Consider the following 16,101-nt stretch of genomic DNA (forward strand, 5'->3'; position numbering starts at 1 on the left):
TCGGCGCTGCAGATTGCTGCCTTACCAGCCGGTCAGAGGCGCTGAGTGGTGACGGTGCTATTGCCACGCGGGAGAGTGCAAAATGTTGACAGGAATAATAATGGTGGAATGTGGAATGGTTGAGGTCATGAAGCATGCGGCGTTCATTGAGGTTGTGTGAACTTGCGTAATTAATTAGTCGATTATAATTGCTTACGATAATGTTACTCCTCGGGACTGTTGCTATAATGGAATCGCATCACTTTCCGTTCGATAACCTCGTTACTGCTTCCCTCAGGAGCGTACCCAGGTAGGGACAGGGAGGGGGCAGCTGCCTCCTCCTTAGAAGATAAAATAAACTTTCCTGGCGAGTGGGAATTAAAATTTTTTTATCTTTAATTAAATATTCTACAACATTCGATATAGTATACTGTTAGCGACTCAATATAATTTAAATCTCCTGCGAAACCGTTGCATCTCGTAGCTTCCGCTCCCAACGAGACAATTAGAGCCATCTACGATTAAAGCCGAATATAATTGGGAGAAAAAAACATCTAGCGCTATCTAGTTACGGATGTATTTTTCCAGTAAAGTGAATAAGAGAAATCCGAAATAGCATCAATTGATACGGTAATAGAGTCGAGAGTTGAGTATTTTCTACGTATTTCGGGAGCAGGAATATTTGAATATTCCAGATTTGAATATACATCCCTGTTTCAGTAAATTAAATTAAGTAGTGCCAAATCTGGCAACGGCCAAATCACCTGATCCTCAGGGTCGGCCGCCACCTACGACGACACATTTTCAGTAGTCAGTTCAGTTAGTTGAGTAAGTTAAGTTGCATTTTTATGGTATGTAAGTAAGGATGTCGCGCGGCAGCCACCACCGTGACGCATCCCAATTCATGCCATTGTCAACCCTCATTTTCAGTAATATTTCGCAGTAAGTGAATAAAGTAATAAGTGCAACGATCATACTTAATTGGTTTTATTAATAAATTAAATATACAGTCCACAAAAAGTAAGCAGTAAAAAGAATAAAATAAGAGTGTAGTTTAATAGCAACAGAACCAGCGACGAAATAAAATAACCCCAAACATATGGTCTTTCGAGCCCGATAAATAAATTGGGACGACTTTGATCCCTAAATACAAGTTGTAAGTACGAAATTATTGGAAACTTGGTGTGCAAGATAAGGGGTTCTCTTGGTGACGCCGGAGAACAGAAAAAGTATCAGGAGCAGGTGGAATAGGATAGGCGGTTGCTAACCGCGTGGTTTCGGCGGGTTGAAGGTGAAAAAACAAACGAGCGCGGGCAGAGTGGACGCGCTGTTGTCGGCTTGTTTGGAGCGCGATCCAGTCCAAGGAGAAACATCGAATATCAGGAGAGCAGCAAATCGTAATTATTTTGGTTTTGGTTTGGAACCGTGTTTTGTAAAAGGCTGTTTTTATGGGTAGATGGGCTCTTTGGACGGGTAAGTAAACCCTGGGTAAGTTTTTGAATTTGATTCACCTGGCTAATAAAAACAAATAAATAAAAGGTTCAAAATAATTTGACGAAAATAGTTGATGATTTAGTAGAGTACAAATAAATAAAATCTGTTTTATTTACCCCTCAATTTGTGTGTAAATATCTATAAAAATGTGTAATATTTGTATGAAAAATAAGTGTAAATAAGTAAATATTAGTAGGTGGCTTATAATAATAACGTATAAAGTAGGTGTATACTGGAAAAAGGTATAAAAAATAATAATTTGAAGTGTAAATAATGAATGTCATTTGAGACTTACCTACTGTCCAGCAGGTCAAATATCAATAAATATTTCAAAGTGGGTATGTCGACAAATATTCAAAAATAAATAAATTCTAATAAATAAATGATGCTTAGTTTATAAATAAAAAGTATTAATACATAATAAAGTAAATAAAAGAAATAATAACTAAATAAGTACTGAAGTATAAAAATAAATAAGTAATAAAAACCTATTTAGTGCGAAAAAGTAAATAATAGGTTTTTTGAGTAAAATAAAATAAATAAATCTCGAATAAAGTAAATAAATATTTTATGAAGAAAAATAAATAAAGTAAAGTAAATAACAACTGTGTATGTACAAGTAAATAAAATTAAACTTAACTTGATAGTGAATATGTGAAAAAGTATTAACTATGTCAAAAAAGGATTTAGTGAAACGCTCCAAGAGCGATAGAAAATATGTTATGTCCCAGCTTGATAGGTTTTATAGTTATATTTCTGGGTGTGACAACTTTACGAATAAAGCCAATATTAGGGAAAGATTTAGTAAGTGTGAATTGCTTTGGAACGAATTTAATAAGCATCAGGTGGAAATTGAATTTTTAGAGGGGGATGAGAGTACAGGTTCGGAGCGAGATAATTTTGAAAATAAATATTTTGCAACTATTTGCAAATTTAAAGAGTTATTAGTTAATGACAATCCTATTAACAGTAGTTTGGGTCAAATTAACTCGGTCTCCAGTGCTGTTAAATTGCCTCCTCTCGATTTACCATTTTTTGATGGAAAGTATGAGAAATGGAGTAACTTTTTTGACACCTTTGTCGCTTTAATCCATAGCAATACTAGTTTGACAGAAGTACAAAAATTTTATTATTTTCAATCGTGTCTAAAGGGTGAGGCAGCTCAAGTCATATCTGCTATTCCGGTTACTGAGTTAAATTATGAAATTGCCTTTAAATTATTAAGGGAACGCTACGAAAATAAACGTTTGATTGTACAAAGTCACATTAAAGCATTATTTGACATGCCAGTTGTCAACAAAAATAGTTTTATAGATCTAAGAAAGTTTTTAGATACTATACAAAAAAATGTACAAGCACTGAAAAGTTTAAAAGATCCAATTGAACAATGGGATACCATTTTAATATATTTATTTAATCAAAAATTAGATCTTATTAGTAAATGTGAGTGGGAAGCTTTCGCAATAAAAAATAATATGTCAAGTTATGATGAATTTATTAAATTCTTAACCGAAAGATGTCAAGTTCTCGAAAGCATCCATTCGAGTGATTATAAAAGTAGTGACAAGTTCTCGGAGAAATTTCCACAGAGATTTTCAAAAAGCACATCGAGGAGTTTTCTTCTGAATAGTAATGAACAATGTTTAGTATGTCAAAATGGTGAACACTGGTTTTCAAATTGTCCCAAGTTTTTGAATTTTAGTGAGAATCAAAGAATAAACGAATTAAAGAGGTTAAGATTATGTTTAAACTGTTTTAAGCCTAATCATTTGAGTACTAAATGTCATTTAAATGGCTGCAAAAAGTGTGGCAAGCCTCATCATTATTTGTTACATATAGATTTTGCTAAATTAAATTTAAATGGGCAAGAAAACTAGCGTTCTAACCATCGGCCGTCGGTAAATTCGACTGGTGCGACTATGTCTTCAAATAATAATTTGACAATTAATAGTGAAATCCCTTAAAATTCGAATCAAAAGTGTGATCGAAGTGAAACGGTAAGTGATTTTTGTACATCGGTTAGTGCTCACTGTGCGAATAAGGAAGATAGCGAAATTCTGTTATCAACGGCAAAAGTGTTGGTGTTTGATTGTAATGGTAAGTCGCATGAAGTGCGGGCTTTGTTAGATTGTGGCTCTCAGAGCAATTTTATATCTAGTGAGTTAGCCTCTCAATTAAAGTTAAAAGTAGAAGAAGTAAACTTGTCAGTTATTAGTGTAAATAGTTCAGTGACAAAGTGTAATGAAACTTTAGAAGTCAAAGTGCAGTCTCAATTTACCGAGTTTTCAATGAATTTAAAGGTATTTGTATTAAATAAAATTACAAATAACTTACCTTTACGTTTTGTAAATAGAAATAACCTTAAAATCCCGTGTAACTTATTTTTGGCAGATCCTACTTTTAATGTGCCAGGTGCAATAGATTTATTGTTAGGTGTAAATGTATTTTATGATTTGTTATCAATTGGACAAATTAGGATCGCTGAAAATATGCCTGTGCTGCAAAAATCCAAGTTAGGATGGTTAATATCCGGAAGTGTGTCATTAAATAGTCCTGTAAATAAAATTGTAAATAGAAATGAAGACGAAAGTGTTAATTTTATGCAAACAGTTTGCAGTTTCACTTCGAATGCCAATATTCAAAGGCAAATGGAGCAGTTTTGGCGGTTGGAGGAGTTGCAGCCAAAGAAAATATTAAAAAGGGAAGAGCAGGAGTGCGAAGACTTATTTGTAAAGACTACGTTACATCATGCTGAGGATGGAAAGTTTGTTGTGGAGTTGCCCACATTTAAGGAAATCGAAAACATCGGAGATTCAAGAGAGATGGCAATTAAAAGATTTGAGAAGTTAGAAAAAAGATTGACTGGCAATGAAAAAATTAAAAGGGAATATAGTGACTTTATGAAGGAGTATGAGGAGTTGGGACACATGACAGAAATATCAGAAAATGAAATTGAGAGTAATAGCCCAACCTATTATATGCCTCATCATCCTGTAATTAAAGAGACCAGTACGACCACAAAACTAAGAGTTGTTTTTGACGCGAGTGCCAAAACAACTAACAATGCAAGTTTAAATAAAATGTTGAAGTGCGGGCCAGTGATCCAGGATGAGCGGTATGCCATTCTGCTACGATTTAGAGAGCATAATTTTGTAATAGGGGCGGATATCGAGAAAATGTACAGGCAAGTCTGGATCAAGGCTGAGTTCAGAGATCTTCAACGCATAGTATGGAGAGAAAATCCTGGTGAAATATTGAAGCACTATAAATTAAACACGGTGACATATGGAACCACGCCTGCATCTTTTTTGGCTATTCGTAGTTTGCATATGTCCGCTGATGAAGAACAAGAATATTTTCCAGAAGCATGCAAGGAAATCAAACGAAACTTCTACGTCGATGATTATTTTTCGGGGTCGTCAACGATAGATGGAGCAATTAAGTTGAAGAATGACATTTCCAAAGTTTTATCCAAATCTGGATTCAACTTGAGAAAATGGGTGACTAATAATAAATCGATATTGGAGCAAAATGAGAATACTTCTATCAAGCATTATCTTGTAGAAGATAAAATGTCTAAAATTTTAGGAATCGCATGGAATGTCGAAAATGATAGCTTGCAATATCTTGTGAATTTAAAAGATGACGATAAATGTACCAAAAGGAGTATATTATCAATAATTTCCAAAATATTTGATCCACTGGGCTTGATAGGTCCAATTATCATAACGGCTAAAATTATAATGCAGAAATTATGGAGTGAAAATCTGGATTGGGATGAACCAGTTTCGGAATCACTATTAGTCCTTTGGAGAAAATTTTGTCAAGAATTACCTGCAGTAAATGAGATTAACATACCAAGGCATGTAATGTGTTTCAAATCTGTTTTTACAGAACTGCACGGCTTGTGCGACGCATCGGAGCGAGCGTTCGGTGCTTGTGTCTATCTCCGTTCTATAGACGAAAACGGAGATATTAAGTCATTTTTATTGTGTGCTAAGTCAAAGGTCGCACCTTTGAAAACTTTGACTTTGCCTAGGTTGGAGTTGTGCGGAGCTTTGCTGTTGACGAGACTTATGAATAAAGTGACAGAGTCTTTAAGTTTCAATGTAAATAAAGTGTATTATTGGACATACTCAAAAATTGTGCTAGCATGGATTTCTGTAGAGGCTGCTAGTTGGACAGTGTTTGTGGCGCACAGGGTAGCGGAAATACAGCTTAACTCAAATGTTAGCAATTGGAATCATGTAGATACAGTGAATAATCCAGCAGATTTGATTTCGAGAGGATGCGTCCCAGAAAAATTAATGAATTCCCAGTTGTGGTGGACAGGACCCTCTTGGTTAAGTCAAGAATCCCGAACATGGCCAGATGGTTCATTTTGTTCCGAGGTAGACATTCCGGAGCAGCGAAAAACCATACAGGTATGTACTAGTATTGAATTGGACCAAGATATTTTTGTAAAATTTTCTTCTTTAATAAAATTACAAAGAGTTGTAGCGTTTTGTTTAAGGTTTTATAAAAATGTATCTTGTAATAAACGTGAGAAAATTCTAGGGAGTTTGCAGGTTAATAAGTTACAGGAATCTCTTAATTGTCTTATAAAAATTTCTCAAAGTGTTTCGTTTTCAAGGGAAATTCATGATTTAAAATTAAATAAGCCCATTCAACGGGGAAGTAAAATTTTGGAGTTAAATCCGTTTTTTGATAAAGACAATTTGTTAAGAGTGGGTGGACGATTAAATAAATCCGTGGCTTCTTATTGTCAAAAACATCCTATTGTCATTGATAATAAGCACATTTTATGTAAACTAATTATCGAATATGAGCATAGAAAAAATTTACACATAGGACCTCAAAGTTTGTTGTCTAATATAAGAAATAAATATTGGGTTTTGGGCGGTATAAATACAGTAAAAAGGGTTCATAGAAATTGTGTCATTTGCTTTAAAGTAAAACCAAAGGGGGTTGAAGCTGTCATGGGAGATTTACCCGAGCAACGCGTTGTCCCTTCGAGGCCTTTTAGCAGTACTGGAGTTGATTATGCAGGCCCATTCTCAATAAAATCTTCTCAGCTGCGTAATTCTAGGAAATTAAAGGCTTACTTGTGCCTATTTGTGTGCTTCGTAACCAAAGCAGTACACCTTGAAGTCGTTTCTGACATGACAACTGAGTGTTTTCTCAATGCATTTAAAAGATTTATAGGTCGCCGTGGTAAATGTGTTAAAATTTTTTGGGATTGTGGAAGTAACTTTATTGGCGCGAGTAATGATATGTCTGAATTTTTTGAATTTTTACAAAACCCTAAAACTAAAACTAAGGTTTTTGAATATTTGTCACTAGAAGGTATAAAGTGGAACTTTATACCTCCAAGATCACCCCACTTTGGAGGATTGTGGGAGTCTCATGTAAGGCTAGCTAAATACCATTTGAAGAGGATAGTGGGTAATGCTTGTCTAACTTTCGAAGAATTATCAACTGTTTTCGTTCAAATTGAGGCGTGTTTGATCTCCCGTCCAATGAGGCCCCTTTCTAATGACCTTTCGGATTTAATGCCTTTAACGCCTGGACATTTTTAATTGGCGAATCATTATTGGCTTTACCCGAAGAAGATGTTCGCGATGTAAAATTTAACAGACTAAATCGCTTTCAATATTTAAAACAATTAGTGCAACATTTCTGGGACAGATGGTACCGGGAATGTTTTAGTGAGCTTAATAAGCGTTCAAAGTGGCGTTACCAAAACGGACCTAATGTGAAAGTTGGTGATATGGTACTTTTAAAGGAGGATAATCTTCCCCCATTACAATGGTTGATGGGAAGAATTGAACAGGTTTTTCCGGGTTCGGACAATGTCGTACGCGTAGTGCTCGTTAAAACGTCAAAAGGTTCGGTTAGGCGTGCGGTATCGAAAGTTTGCGTTTTGCCATTAGATGCTTAGGCATAATATTAGTATTTTTATGATGTAATATTATTAGAGTTAGTGTTAATTAAAAAATAAGTAACTAGTTTAAGTAAGTTCTCATAATATGTTTGCATATGCATTTTGCATTAATTATGTTTTAATTTTGTTACTGTGTTCGTTAAGTAAAAATTTTTATATTTTAAAAATAAGTTTTGTTGAAAGTGAATCCTTTCAAGGGGGGCGGTATGTTTCAGTAAATTAAATTAAGTAGTGCCAAATCTGGCAACGGCCAAATCACCTGATCCTCAGGGTCGGCCGCCACCTACGACGACACATTTTCAGTAGTCAGTTCAGTTAGTTGAGTAAGTTAAGTTGCATTTTTATGGTATGTAAGTAAGGATGTCGCGCGGCAGCCACCACCGTGACGCATCCCAATTCATGCCATTGTCAACCCTCATTTTCAGTAATATTTCGCAGTAAGTGAATAAAGTAATAAGTGCAACGATTATACTTAATTGGTTTTATTAATAAATTAAATATACAGTCCACAAAAAGTAAGCAGTAAAAAGAATAAAGTAAGAGTGTAATTTAATAGCAACAGAACCAGCGACGAAATAAAATAACCCCAAACAATCCTCGTTTAGAAATAAAAGTGAATGGAACGAAGTGTCAGGTTGTTTTAGGTTGTCCGCTCGATCGAAAGAGCGCGACACGTCATCGATTTGCCGTACATTACAGAAGTTGTTTTGTTTGATTCATTCTCCGATAGGTAGAAGCACTGTATGTTTTATTATGGGTTTTCTCGATTTGCTGTCGCTTCTGGCTGCAGTTTTATTATTCCAATAAAAAAAAATGTGAATATATATTTTTTATTAGATGAATGAAACTTCCTAAAGTATCGTAGGTGTGGCAATTCTAAAGCATTATAATTTAATATTGTATTTAGAAAAAACACCAATTTTCTTTTTAGGCATAAAATTAATTATGTGCAGTGCTACTAATGTATAATAATTAGAAAATATTGCTACATCCATGTCCATCCATTATGGTACATATTTTATAAATTCTGAAATATGCTACCCCGTCATACCCTTAATGAATCACCTGGGATAACCTAGCCTCTCTTAGTGCTCTGATACTTAGTGTTTTGGTTTGACGATTGTGGGTAGAATGAGTTCTGGGGCAAAATCATTGACACAAAGTGTTCTGTTTGAATTATTTCACCAGTGGTTTTGAAGCAAGGATTTTTAATATTAATTATTCATTGCTGTCTATATTTGGCATTCCTCTTGGAAAAAGAAAGCCGCTAGAATATAGGTCTGTGCAGTCTGGGATATAGTATTTATGTTTTGCCAGCGCTAAGAATGCAAAACTACTTAAACTACCGCTTTTACCAAGAGTGCAAGTTACTATCAAGCATCAAATTATGTCATATAAAACGCGGCCATTTTTCATGGTTCATTAGCCAGCATAGGCTTTTTTTTTACTTCTGCCGAAAAACTAACTTTCATTAATTAAATTTTCCGAAAAATGTTAACAAACTTTATTTATTCTCATATTTCGCACAAAATTTTTCCAGTTATTTAGTTCAGTATTTTGTGTATCACCTGTGACTAGTTTTAATTTGGGTGTGCTGACACCTGGAATATAGGAATATGGAATATAGGAAAAAAGCAGTTAATTATGACGTTTTAAAAGAACTGAGATATAAACAATAAATGTCAATTGCAATAAACTTTTATGTGAAAATGATAAATGCAAATATAAACAACAAAAGTGAGAAATCGATTCTAAGAAGAAGCCGTTGTGTTAAATCTGTGGATATCAGAAGACACAGATTGCCTGGTTTTTTAACAGGTAATATGTTTAATACTTGTGTTCAGATTCTTAAGCCTTGAAAGCATGAAACTCTCAGCAACAAGTAACCCCACTAGAGGTATAAGCATGAGCTTAGTTTAATGATAAATTGCTTGGGTTGATCTAAGCTCCTTAATTAACAATTTAGTTTTCTCATAGTAAAAAAAATATTATACTTAACTTAGCAATGTGTATCTTAGACGGGCACAATTTGAGACAATTTAGAAAAATAGGGGAAGATAATTTTAATAATTATTACTTCAAAAATTTTTTTCTATTTCTAGATTTTGGATTCCAAAATAAATTATTAAGTGAACTCAATACGAAGCAGAATTTATCTTGTTTCTGTATAGGCTTTTTGACAGACTTAATGTCAAAATGTGACGCCAAACTTGAGAGAAGAGTAATTTCAGCAGTTTCAATACATGAGCCATTATAAAAAAAATATATATATAGCAAATATAAAAATGGTAACTCATGTAAATTTTACATTTAACATATTTACTAATTGCCTCTTTCATTACTAATTTGTTGATAATTATTCAATTTCTAATATTTACTAAGGAACACTACCCGTGAATTGAGTACCTACGAAGTAATTTCTTGGTGCACTTATTACACTATTATTGATCTTTATACATTTACCATAATCCTTTAAAAAAACATTTTATAAATTCTACTTTATACTCTTTGCTCTCTTCTTCCTGCTGCTGGAATTGCCCCTTTCATTAGTAATTTATTTGCAGCTATTTACTTTATAATATTTATTAAAGGAATTACTTCTGAATTGTGTAGGGATAGAGGATCCTTATTGAATTTATTACATTTACATACATTACTTATTTTGACCTTTATACATTTACCACAACCTTTGGTAACACTCTATATTAATTATAATTTACAGACTTTGTTCTTCATACAACAATTCCTGATTAAGTTGTAAGTTTATACAACTTAATAATTAATTTTATTTAATGTCTAACAGTTGGTTATTTTATGCTTATATAATTTTTTATTGTATAACTTGTGAATTGTTTGCTATAATCTCTTTTTATAATATCGTAATACATTAGGTGAATATTTTTTGTTTCATTTCTGGAACCGAGACCTACGTATCAAGTAGGAAATGTATCAGAAATTATAGTACGCAGATAAAAAAAGTGATAACCGGAGGACTTTAATCAAAGATAATACTACTACGGGAAGATAAACCATACAATGTTAAAATTTTGATACCCTTGATGGACTTTGGCTCCCGCGAGCCGATGTCCATCGAGAGAGCGTTAAACAGCGTTGCCGCGACACATGTTCGTCGAATGTACTTCTTGCCCGTGCGTCGCCGTCGCCCTATCATCGCATATCGGTGCCCTACTATGCGTGTACCATAACTACTTCGATGAATAGAATTTTATTGTTTTTCTTGCTCCGGTTTTATGGGGTTACTGCTTTTTGGGTTTATTTTTTAAAAATTGGTATTCCATAGTGTTTTAAAGTAAGCAAGTATACGATGTCAGGCAAGGTATGCCAATACTTTAATTGTAGAGCAAATAGGAGACGAGATAAAGTAAAGTTATTTACATTTCCCTATAAAAACTCTGAATTATGTGAACGTTGGATTATCGACTCTGGTAAATAAAAAAAACAAACATTTTTACCACATAGGTAGATTTTAACTTTTTTAAAATTGATAAATATAAATACATATTTATAAGAGAAACAAAACCAGATTTATATACACATACCTATAAATTTTATCTAGAAAACCTAGGTACCTACAAAAATAAAAGTATCTTTAAAAGTCAACGCTTTAAATGTAGGAATTAAGGCATCCTAGAATATGTATGTACATGAGTATACCGGGTGTCTTAGGAAAGTGGTTCACCGCTATAACTTTTTTAATTTTTAAGTAAAAAAATTAAATTTGATAAGTGGGTGGAGCGGCCAAATTGAGATTGGCTGAAGTATTCAGTTGTTTTCTGTCACTTCCGGTTTAACCAGAAATGGCCCTAACTTTATTATTTTAAATAGGACCCCCCCCAATTTTTTTGACATATTTGAAGACGGTTATTTTACAATTTAGTATTCTATCAAGCATAAGCAATATTTTTTATTCCTTAGGAAACTCCATACTTTTGGGCTTAACTCCAGATGTCCTGAAGACAAAACTTTTATGTGAGAAACATTTTTCCGACGATGATTACAGAACTGAGAAAAAGCACTATTTGAAATTGAACGCTGTTCCCAAAAAGTATTTTGACCAAAATGAAGATCAAAGCAATTTAAAGGTTCAAACTCCCACCAAGACCTATTCCATGAAAAAGCGCACCATTCCTTTTGAAAGTCCGATAGCTTCGAAAAAGCGCGCCTTTAATGAGGAGCTGGAACATCAAAATTCACAATTACTCGAAGAAATCATGGACCTTCCATTTGGACAAATGACTCCACGAAAAGCTAAAAAGCTAAAATTCAAAGCTTGTTAGGTATAAAAAAAAATTATGAATTTAAAACAAAAAATTAAAAATAATAACAACGTAATGCTCCGAATAATGCCTTTATTGACGTTTTTGTCAAATTTTGCCAGAACATTTGTTCTAATGCAATTAAAAAGAGGACTTAAAAATACTTGGAACCTTAAAGAAAAGCAATTAGCTATATCCTTTTATTATAAATCTCCAACAGCCTATCTATTTTTACGCAAAAAAGGCGTTATATTGCCCTCGGTTGCCACCATTCGAAGATGGATAGGTAGAAATTTGTTTAAAACGGGTCTGGATGAAGGCATAAAAAACCATTTAAAAGTTAAATGTCAGACAGTGACTGATAATGAAAAAAAATGCATTTTGGCATTCGATGAAATAAGTATAAAAGAACTAGTGGAATATAATAAGAAACTGGATTTAATAGAAGGCTTTGCGGACTTGGGTCCTTTAGGAAGAACTGCAAGAACATCCACTCATGCAGTTGTTTTTTCTATCCGGGGTTTATTTAAAAACTGGAAGATTCCAGTTTCCTATTATTTTTCACATGGTTCTATTAGCCAGCAACAGCTTAAAAAACTTATTATCAGCAATTTGGAAAACTTAATTGATATTGGTTTTGTACCTAGGGCCTTAGTTTGTGACCAGGGAAGTAACAACCGCGGCGCATATAAACTTCTGGGAATCACAAATGAGATACCATATTTTAAACTTAACAATACCGAAATTTTTGGACTTTTCGACACTTCACATTTATTTAAAAGTATAAGAAATAATTTTTTGACAGGCGTATTTAAACAAGACGACAAAATAATTAACTTTGATGTTGTTAAAAGGACATTTGAAATCGATAAATGTTCAGGTTCTGCTAGGGCTCTTACAAAGATAACCGAAAAACACATTAATCCCAACTCTTTCGAAAAAATGTCATGCAAATTGGCACTCCAATTATTTTCTAAAACGATGGCAGCTGCTATTAAAACATGCGTTGAAAATAAACAAATTAATAATTGCAAAGAGGGATCCGATACTGCAGATTTTATTTTGACTTTAAATAATTTATTCGATGCATTAAACCCTAAAAGACTATATGACAAAAGCCCTTTTAATTGTGGTCTTTGTAATAAAAATATTCATATACTAAAAAACTAAAAAAATTAACAAAAAAATTCGATGAAAAAACACAAACTTTTAAATTTAAAGAATCTAGACCCCCCTGTTTCAATGGACTTATTCAAACCATAAATGGCATTTTAAACTTATTTGAAGAAGAAAAAAACATAACAATACATTTATTTTAACAAACAGACTTAACCAAGATTTTCTAGAAAACTTTTTTTCGGTAGTAAGACAGCGGGGGGGTTGGAATTTAAATCCATCTGCTAAATCTTTTAGGCTTTCATTTCGTATTCAAACCATTACCGATTTAATCAAACCGTCAGAGTCTTCAAATTGTGAAGAAGATTTAGACCAACAATTATTACTGTTGCCTTCATCTAATACGCAATGTGAAGATACTAACTTATCAGACTCAAATTTGGACCATTCAAATAGTATTAATACAGATCATAATAATTCTGACATTGCCGAATCCCCACTGCCTTCTTCAAGATCACAGAGTTTACTTAGCGATGAAGTTAATCCAATGGGTTCATTGGAAGAGTGTGCCATTACTTATTATGCCGGGTATCTTGTTAAGAGAGTTGGTGATAAGTTTAATTGTAAAAAGTGCTTGACAGCCTTTCAAAAGTCCACTGAGTTTGTTTCAGAATTGTCGGATTCCAGACAACTTTTTTTATTGAATAAAAATTTTGGCGGGAAAAATGCAATATCTTTGATAATGCCCTCTGATGAAATTACTAAATTAGTTCAAAGCTCATTTTTAGCATTTAAGCAACGTTTCGAAACTTTTAAATCCGCAGAATTCGTATGTCAAAAAATTAAAGAGAAACTACTGATTTTAAACAATAACTGGTTGGGCAATAAAGATGATCCATGTTATAAACACAAGACATTTCTAATTGAACATTTAGTTATCACAAACATTTTTAAATTTTGCAAGTGGTACAAATGTCCAAAAAAACACACACTCAAAAACTTAAAAACTTAGAGAATAAATAAGTATCATGTGACTAAAATCTTAGATGTCAATACAGTTTTGCAAATAGTTTTTGTAATTTTTTTTTGTCGTTTAAAATTAATAACTTTAGGAGAGGTACCGACGGCGACGTCCAGACACCTTTTGGGCTAGTAATTCGTATTTTCTTAGACTTTTTAGAAATGTCCACCGAGGCATCTAGTTTTGAGTATTTTCATAAAACTATTTAATATCTTTCTAAAAGCATAGAAACATAAAAACTCTAGAAACGTTTTATTAGCATTATTATTAGTTTTTAATTTTATTATTAAGTTAGTAATCTTTATTTTTAATCATCTTTTTTTTTGTACAAATATTTACTTTTTTGTATTAACTTGTAACATGTTTATTTTTTATGGTTAAACTAGTGTCCTATAAAAGTGCAGTTAAGTTGTTAAATAAAAATTCAAGTAGGTTTTGCACAGGAGTATTCATCATTAAAAGGGTATATATTACATTCGTATCAACAATATTTCTTCCCTGGTGTTTTTATTTTTGGTTTTATATATAATTTAATCAGATAAAATAACCTGCCTTAAATGTAGCCGTTAGTTTTACTTAATAAAAATTATAAAATTCATACCTCCATTAGAAAATAATATATGACACTTTTTTTTGTTAAATATTTATAGGTAACTACTAAGCCTATACATTTATATTAACATTTAACAACAATTTTTATATACAAAATATTAAAATTTATGTATGTTTATACTATTTTTTTTTGTAAAATCTTTCTATCAATTCTACCTCATAAGTAAAAACCCGAGTGTTACTATTTTGTTTGATTACATTTTAAACATAAAATTAATTATTTCGTAACTTACCTATTTGTAAGAATTGGCAACGTTGCGCACAGCTAAGTGGCTCGTTTCGCTCTCGCGGCGGATTCTGCGAGGGTTATCGTCTTATTACATTCGCAGTTAAGGGAGCATTGATATCTCCGGACCGATTCACAATGCCTCATTTAAATGAACTATCTTTTCGTAGTAGTATTATCTTTGCTTTAATTAATATGGTGATAAAAAAGTCGCAATTTGACACTTTTTCAATCTGCCTATTATAGTTTCCGAAAGAACCACACATTTTCCACTAATTGTAAGTGCACGGTGTAATAAAGCGAAATTTAAATCATTACAATCAGTTTAAAAATTGACTCGGCGCAAAACGACCATGATTCTGCTGTTATAGTAACGGAGCCAATAAGAAACCCGTCGATCTCGCGCCGCACCTCTACTGTGCTATGTTGTCATATTGGTTTTATTTTGGTAGATATACGGAAATAGTTGTCATATGCAGCACTGGTTTAATCCAATTCATTGCAAATTCAGTATTATAATTTTTTATTCAAATTGAATAAGAACCTACAAAAAGGTTAATTCTTTCCTAATTTTTAGAGAATTAACTAGCATATACAATGATAGCTATATTAAATTAAAAAATATCCATATGAGAGTTTTATAATATGACATTGTCAATGAAAACAGCAGTGTAGAAAATAGCAGTCCAGAAATAAGAGTATTCCTGAGTTACGTAATATTAACTAGGATTAATTCGCAAAGCATTAAGCTGGTCCCTACAGTCAGATTTTTATAAATAATCTTAGTAAAATTGTTTTGTAGAGATATAAAAATGACAATGACCTTTCTTGGAGGTTGTCGTCTATTTTTTTTCCGAATACGTTTTAATTTCTTAAATTCGTTTTTCAAATATTGCGTTTTATAACATTTGGCGAGTTTTGATAAGAAATAATTATTTTTATAGCCATAATACCGGAGGTCAAAACGATTTGCGAGTTCCTATGCATACTTTATCAAAATTAAAGAATAGTCGGGTTTTTGTTCGACCTAGATTTTATAATGAACTCCCAACTTATCTAATAAATATAAAATTTATGAAAAATTGGATGGTTAAGTAAATTACATTGTACCTACATGCTTGTATTTAACGTAATTTCTACCTAATTCATATTTTGATGCTTTAATGTATTATACATACTCAAAGCTAAGCAGCTCATATTTGATGTATCTAGTTTAGAAACTGAAATATGTCCGAATTACCAATGAAATTCCAAGAACGATATGTGATGTGCATATAACACTAGTTACGTTTGAATTAATTTGTTATTTTTGTTCCATTATTGATCGTTTGATGTTTTCGATCAAATTTTAGAATTGTTCCTCTTGTTGGTATAATTTAGAGCCTTATGCACTCCTTTGATTTCCTATTGTCTTTGATAATTAGTAATATTA

At 32.7% G+C, this 16,101-nt stretch overlaps 1 protein-coding gene across 1 annotated transcript; it reads left to right on the top strand.

The window, feature by feature from the left end:
* Positions 1 to 200: 200 nt before the first annotated feature.
* LOC126747939 (uncharacterized) lies at positions 201 to 11,715 on the top strand. Its single transcript, XM_050456919.1, has 5 exons — positions 201 to 289; positions 3,497 to 5,897; positions 6,795 to 6,918; positions 7,143 to 7,361; positions 11,354 to 11,715. The coding sequence occupies exons 1-5, from the start codon at positions 201 to 203 to the stop codon at positions 11,713 to 11,715; spliced, it is 3,195 nt and encodes a 1,064-aa protein (XP_050312876.1).
* Positions 11,716 to 16,101: the final 4,386 nt, after the last annotated feature.

Source organism: Anthonomus grandis, chromosome 20, assembly GCF_022605725.1.
Source record: "Anthonomus grandis grandis chromosome 20, icAntGran1.3, whole genome shotgun sequence".
Classification (NCBI taxonomy): domain Eukaryota; kingdom Metazoa; phylum Arthropoda; class Insecta; order Coleoptera; family Curculionidae; genus Anthonomus; species Anthonomus grandis.

Coding starts and splice junctions, on each gene's coding strand:
- LOC126747939 (XM_050456919.1), top strand. CDS start 201: ATGTTACTCCTCGGGACTGTTGCTATAATGGAATCGCATCACTTTCCG. Junction 5,898..6,794: donor AGCAGCGAAAAACCATACAG/GTATGTACTAGT, acceptor ACTAAAACTAAG/GTTTTTGAATATTTGTCACT. Junction 6,919..7,142: donor CCATTTGAAGAGGATAGTGG/GTAATGCTTGTC, acceptor TAAAACAATTAG/TGCAACATTTCTGGGACAGA.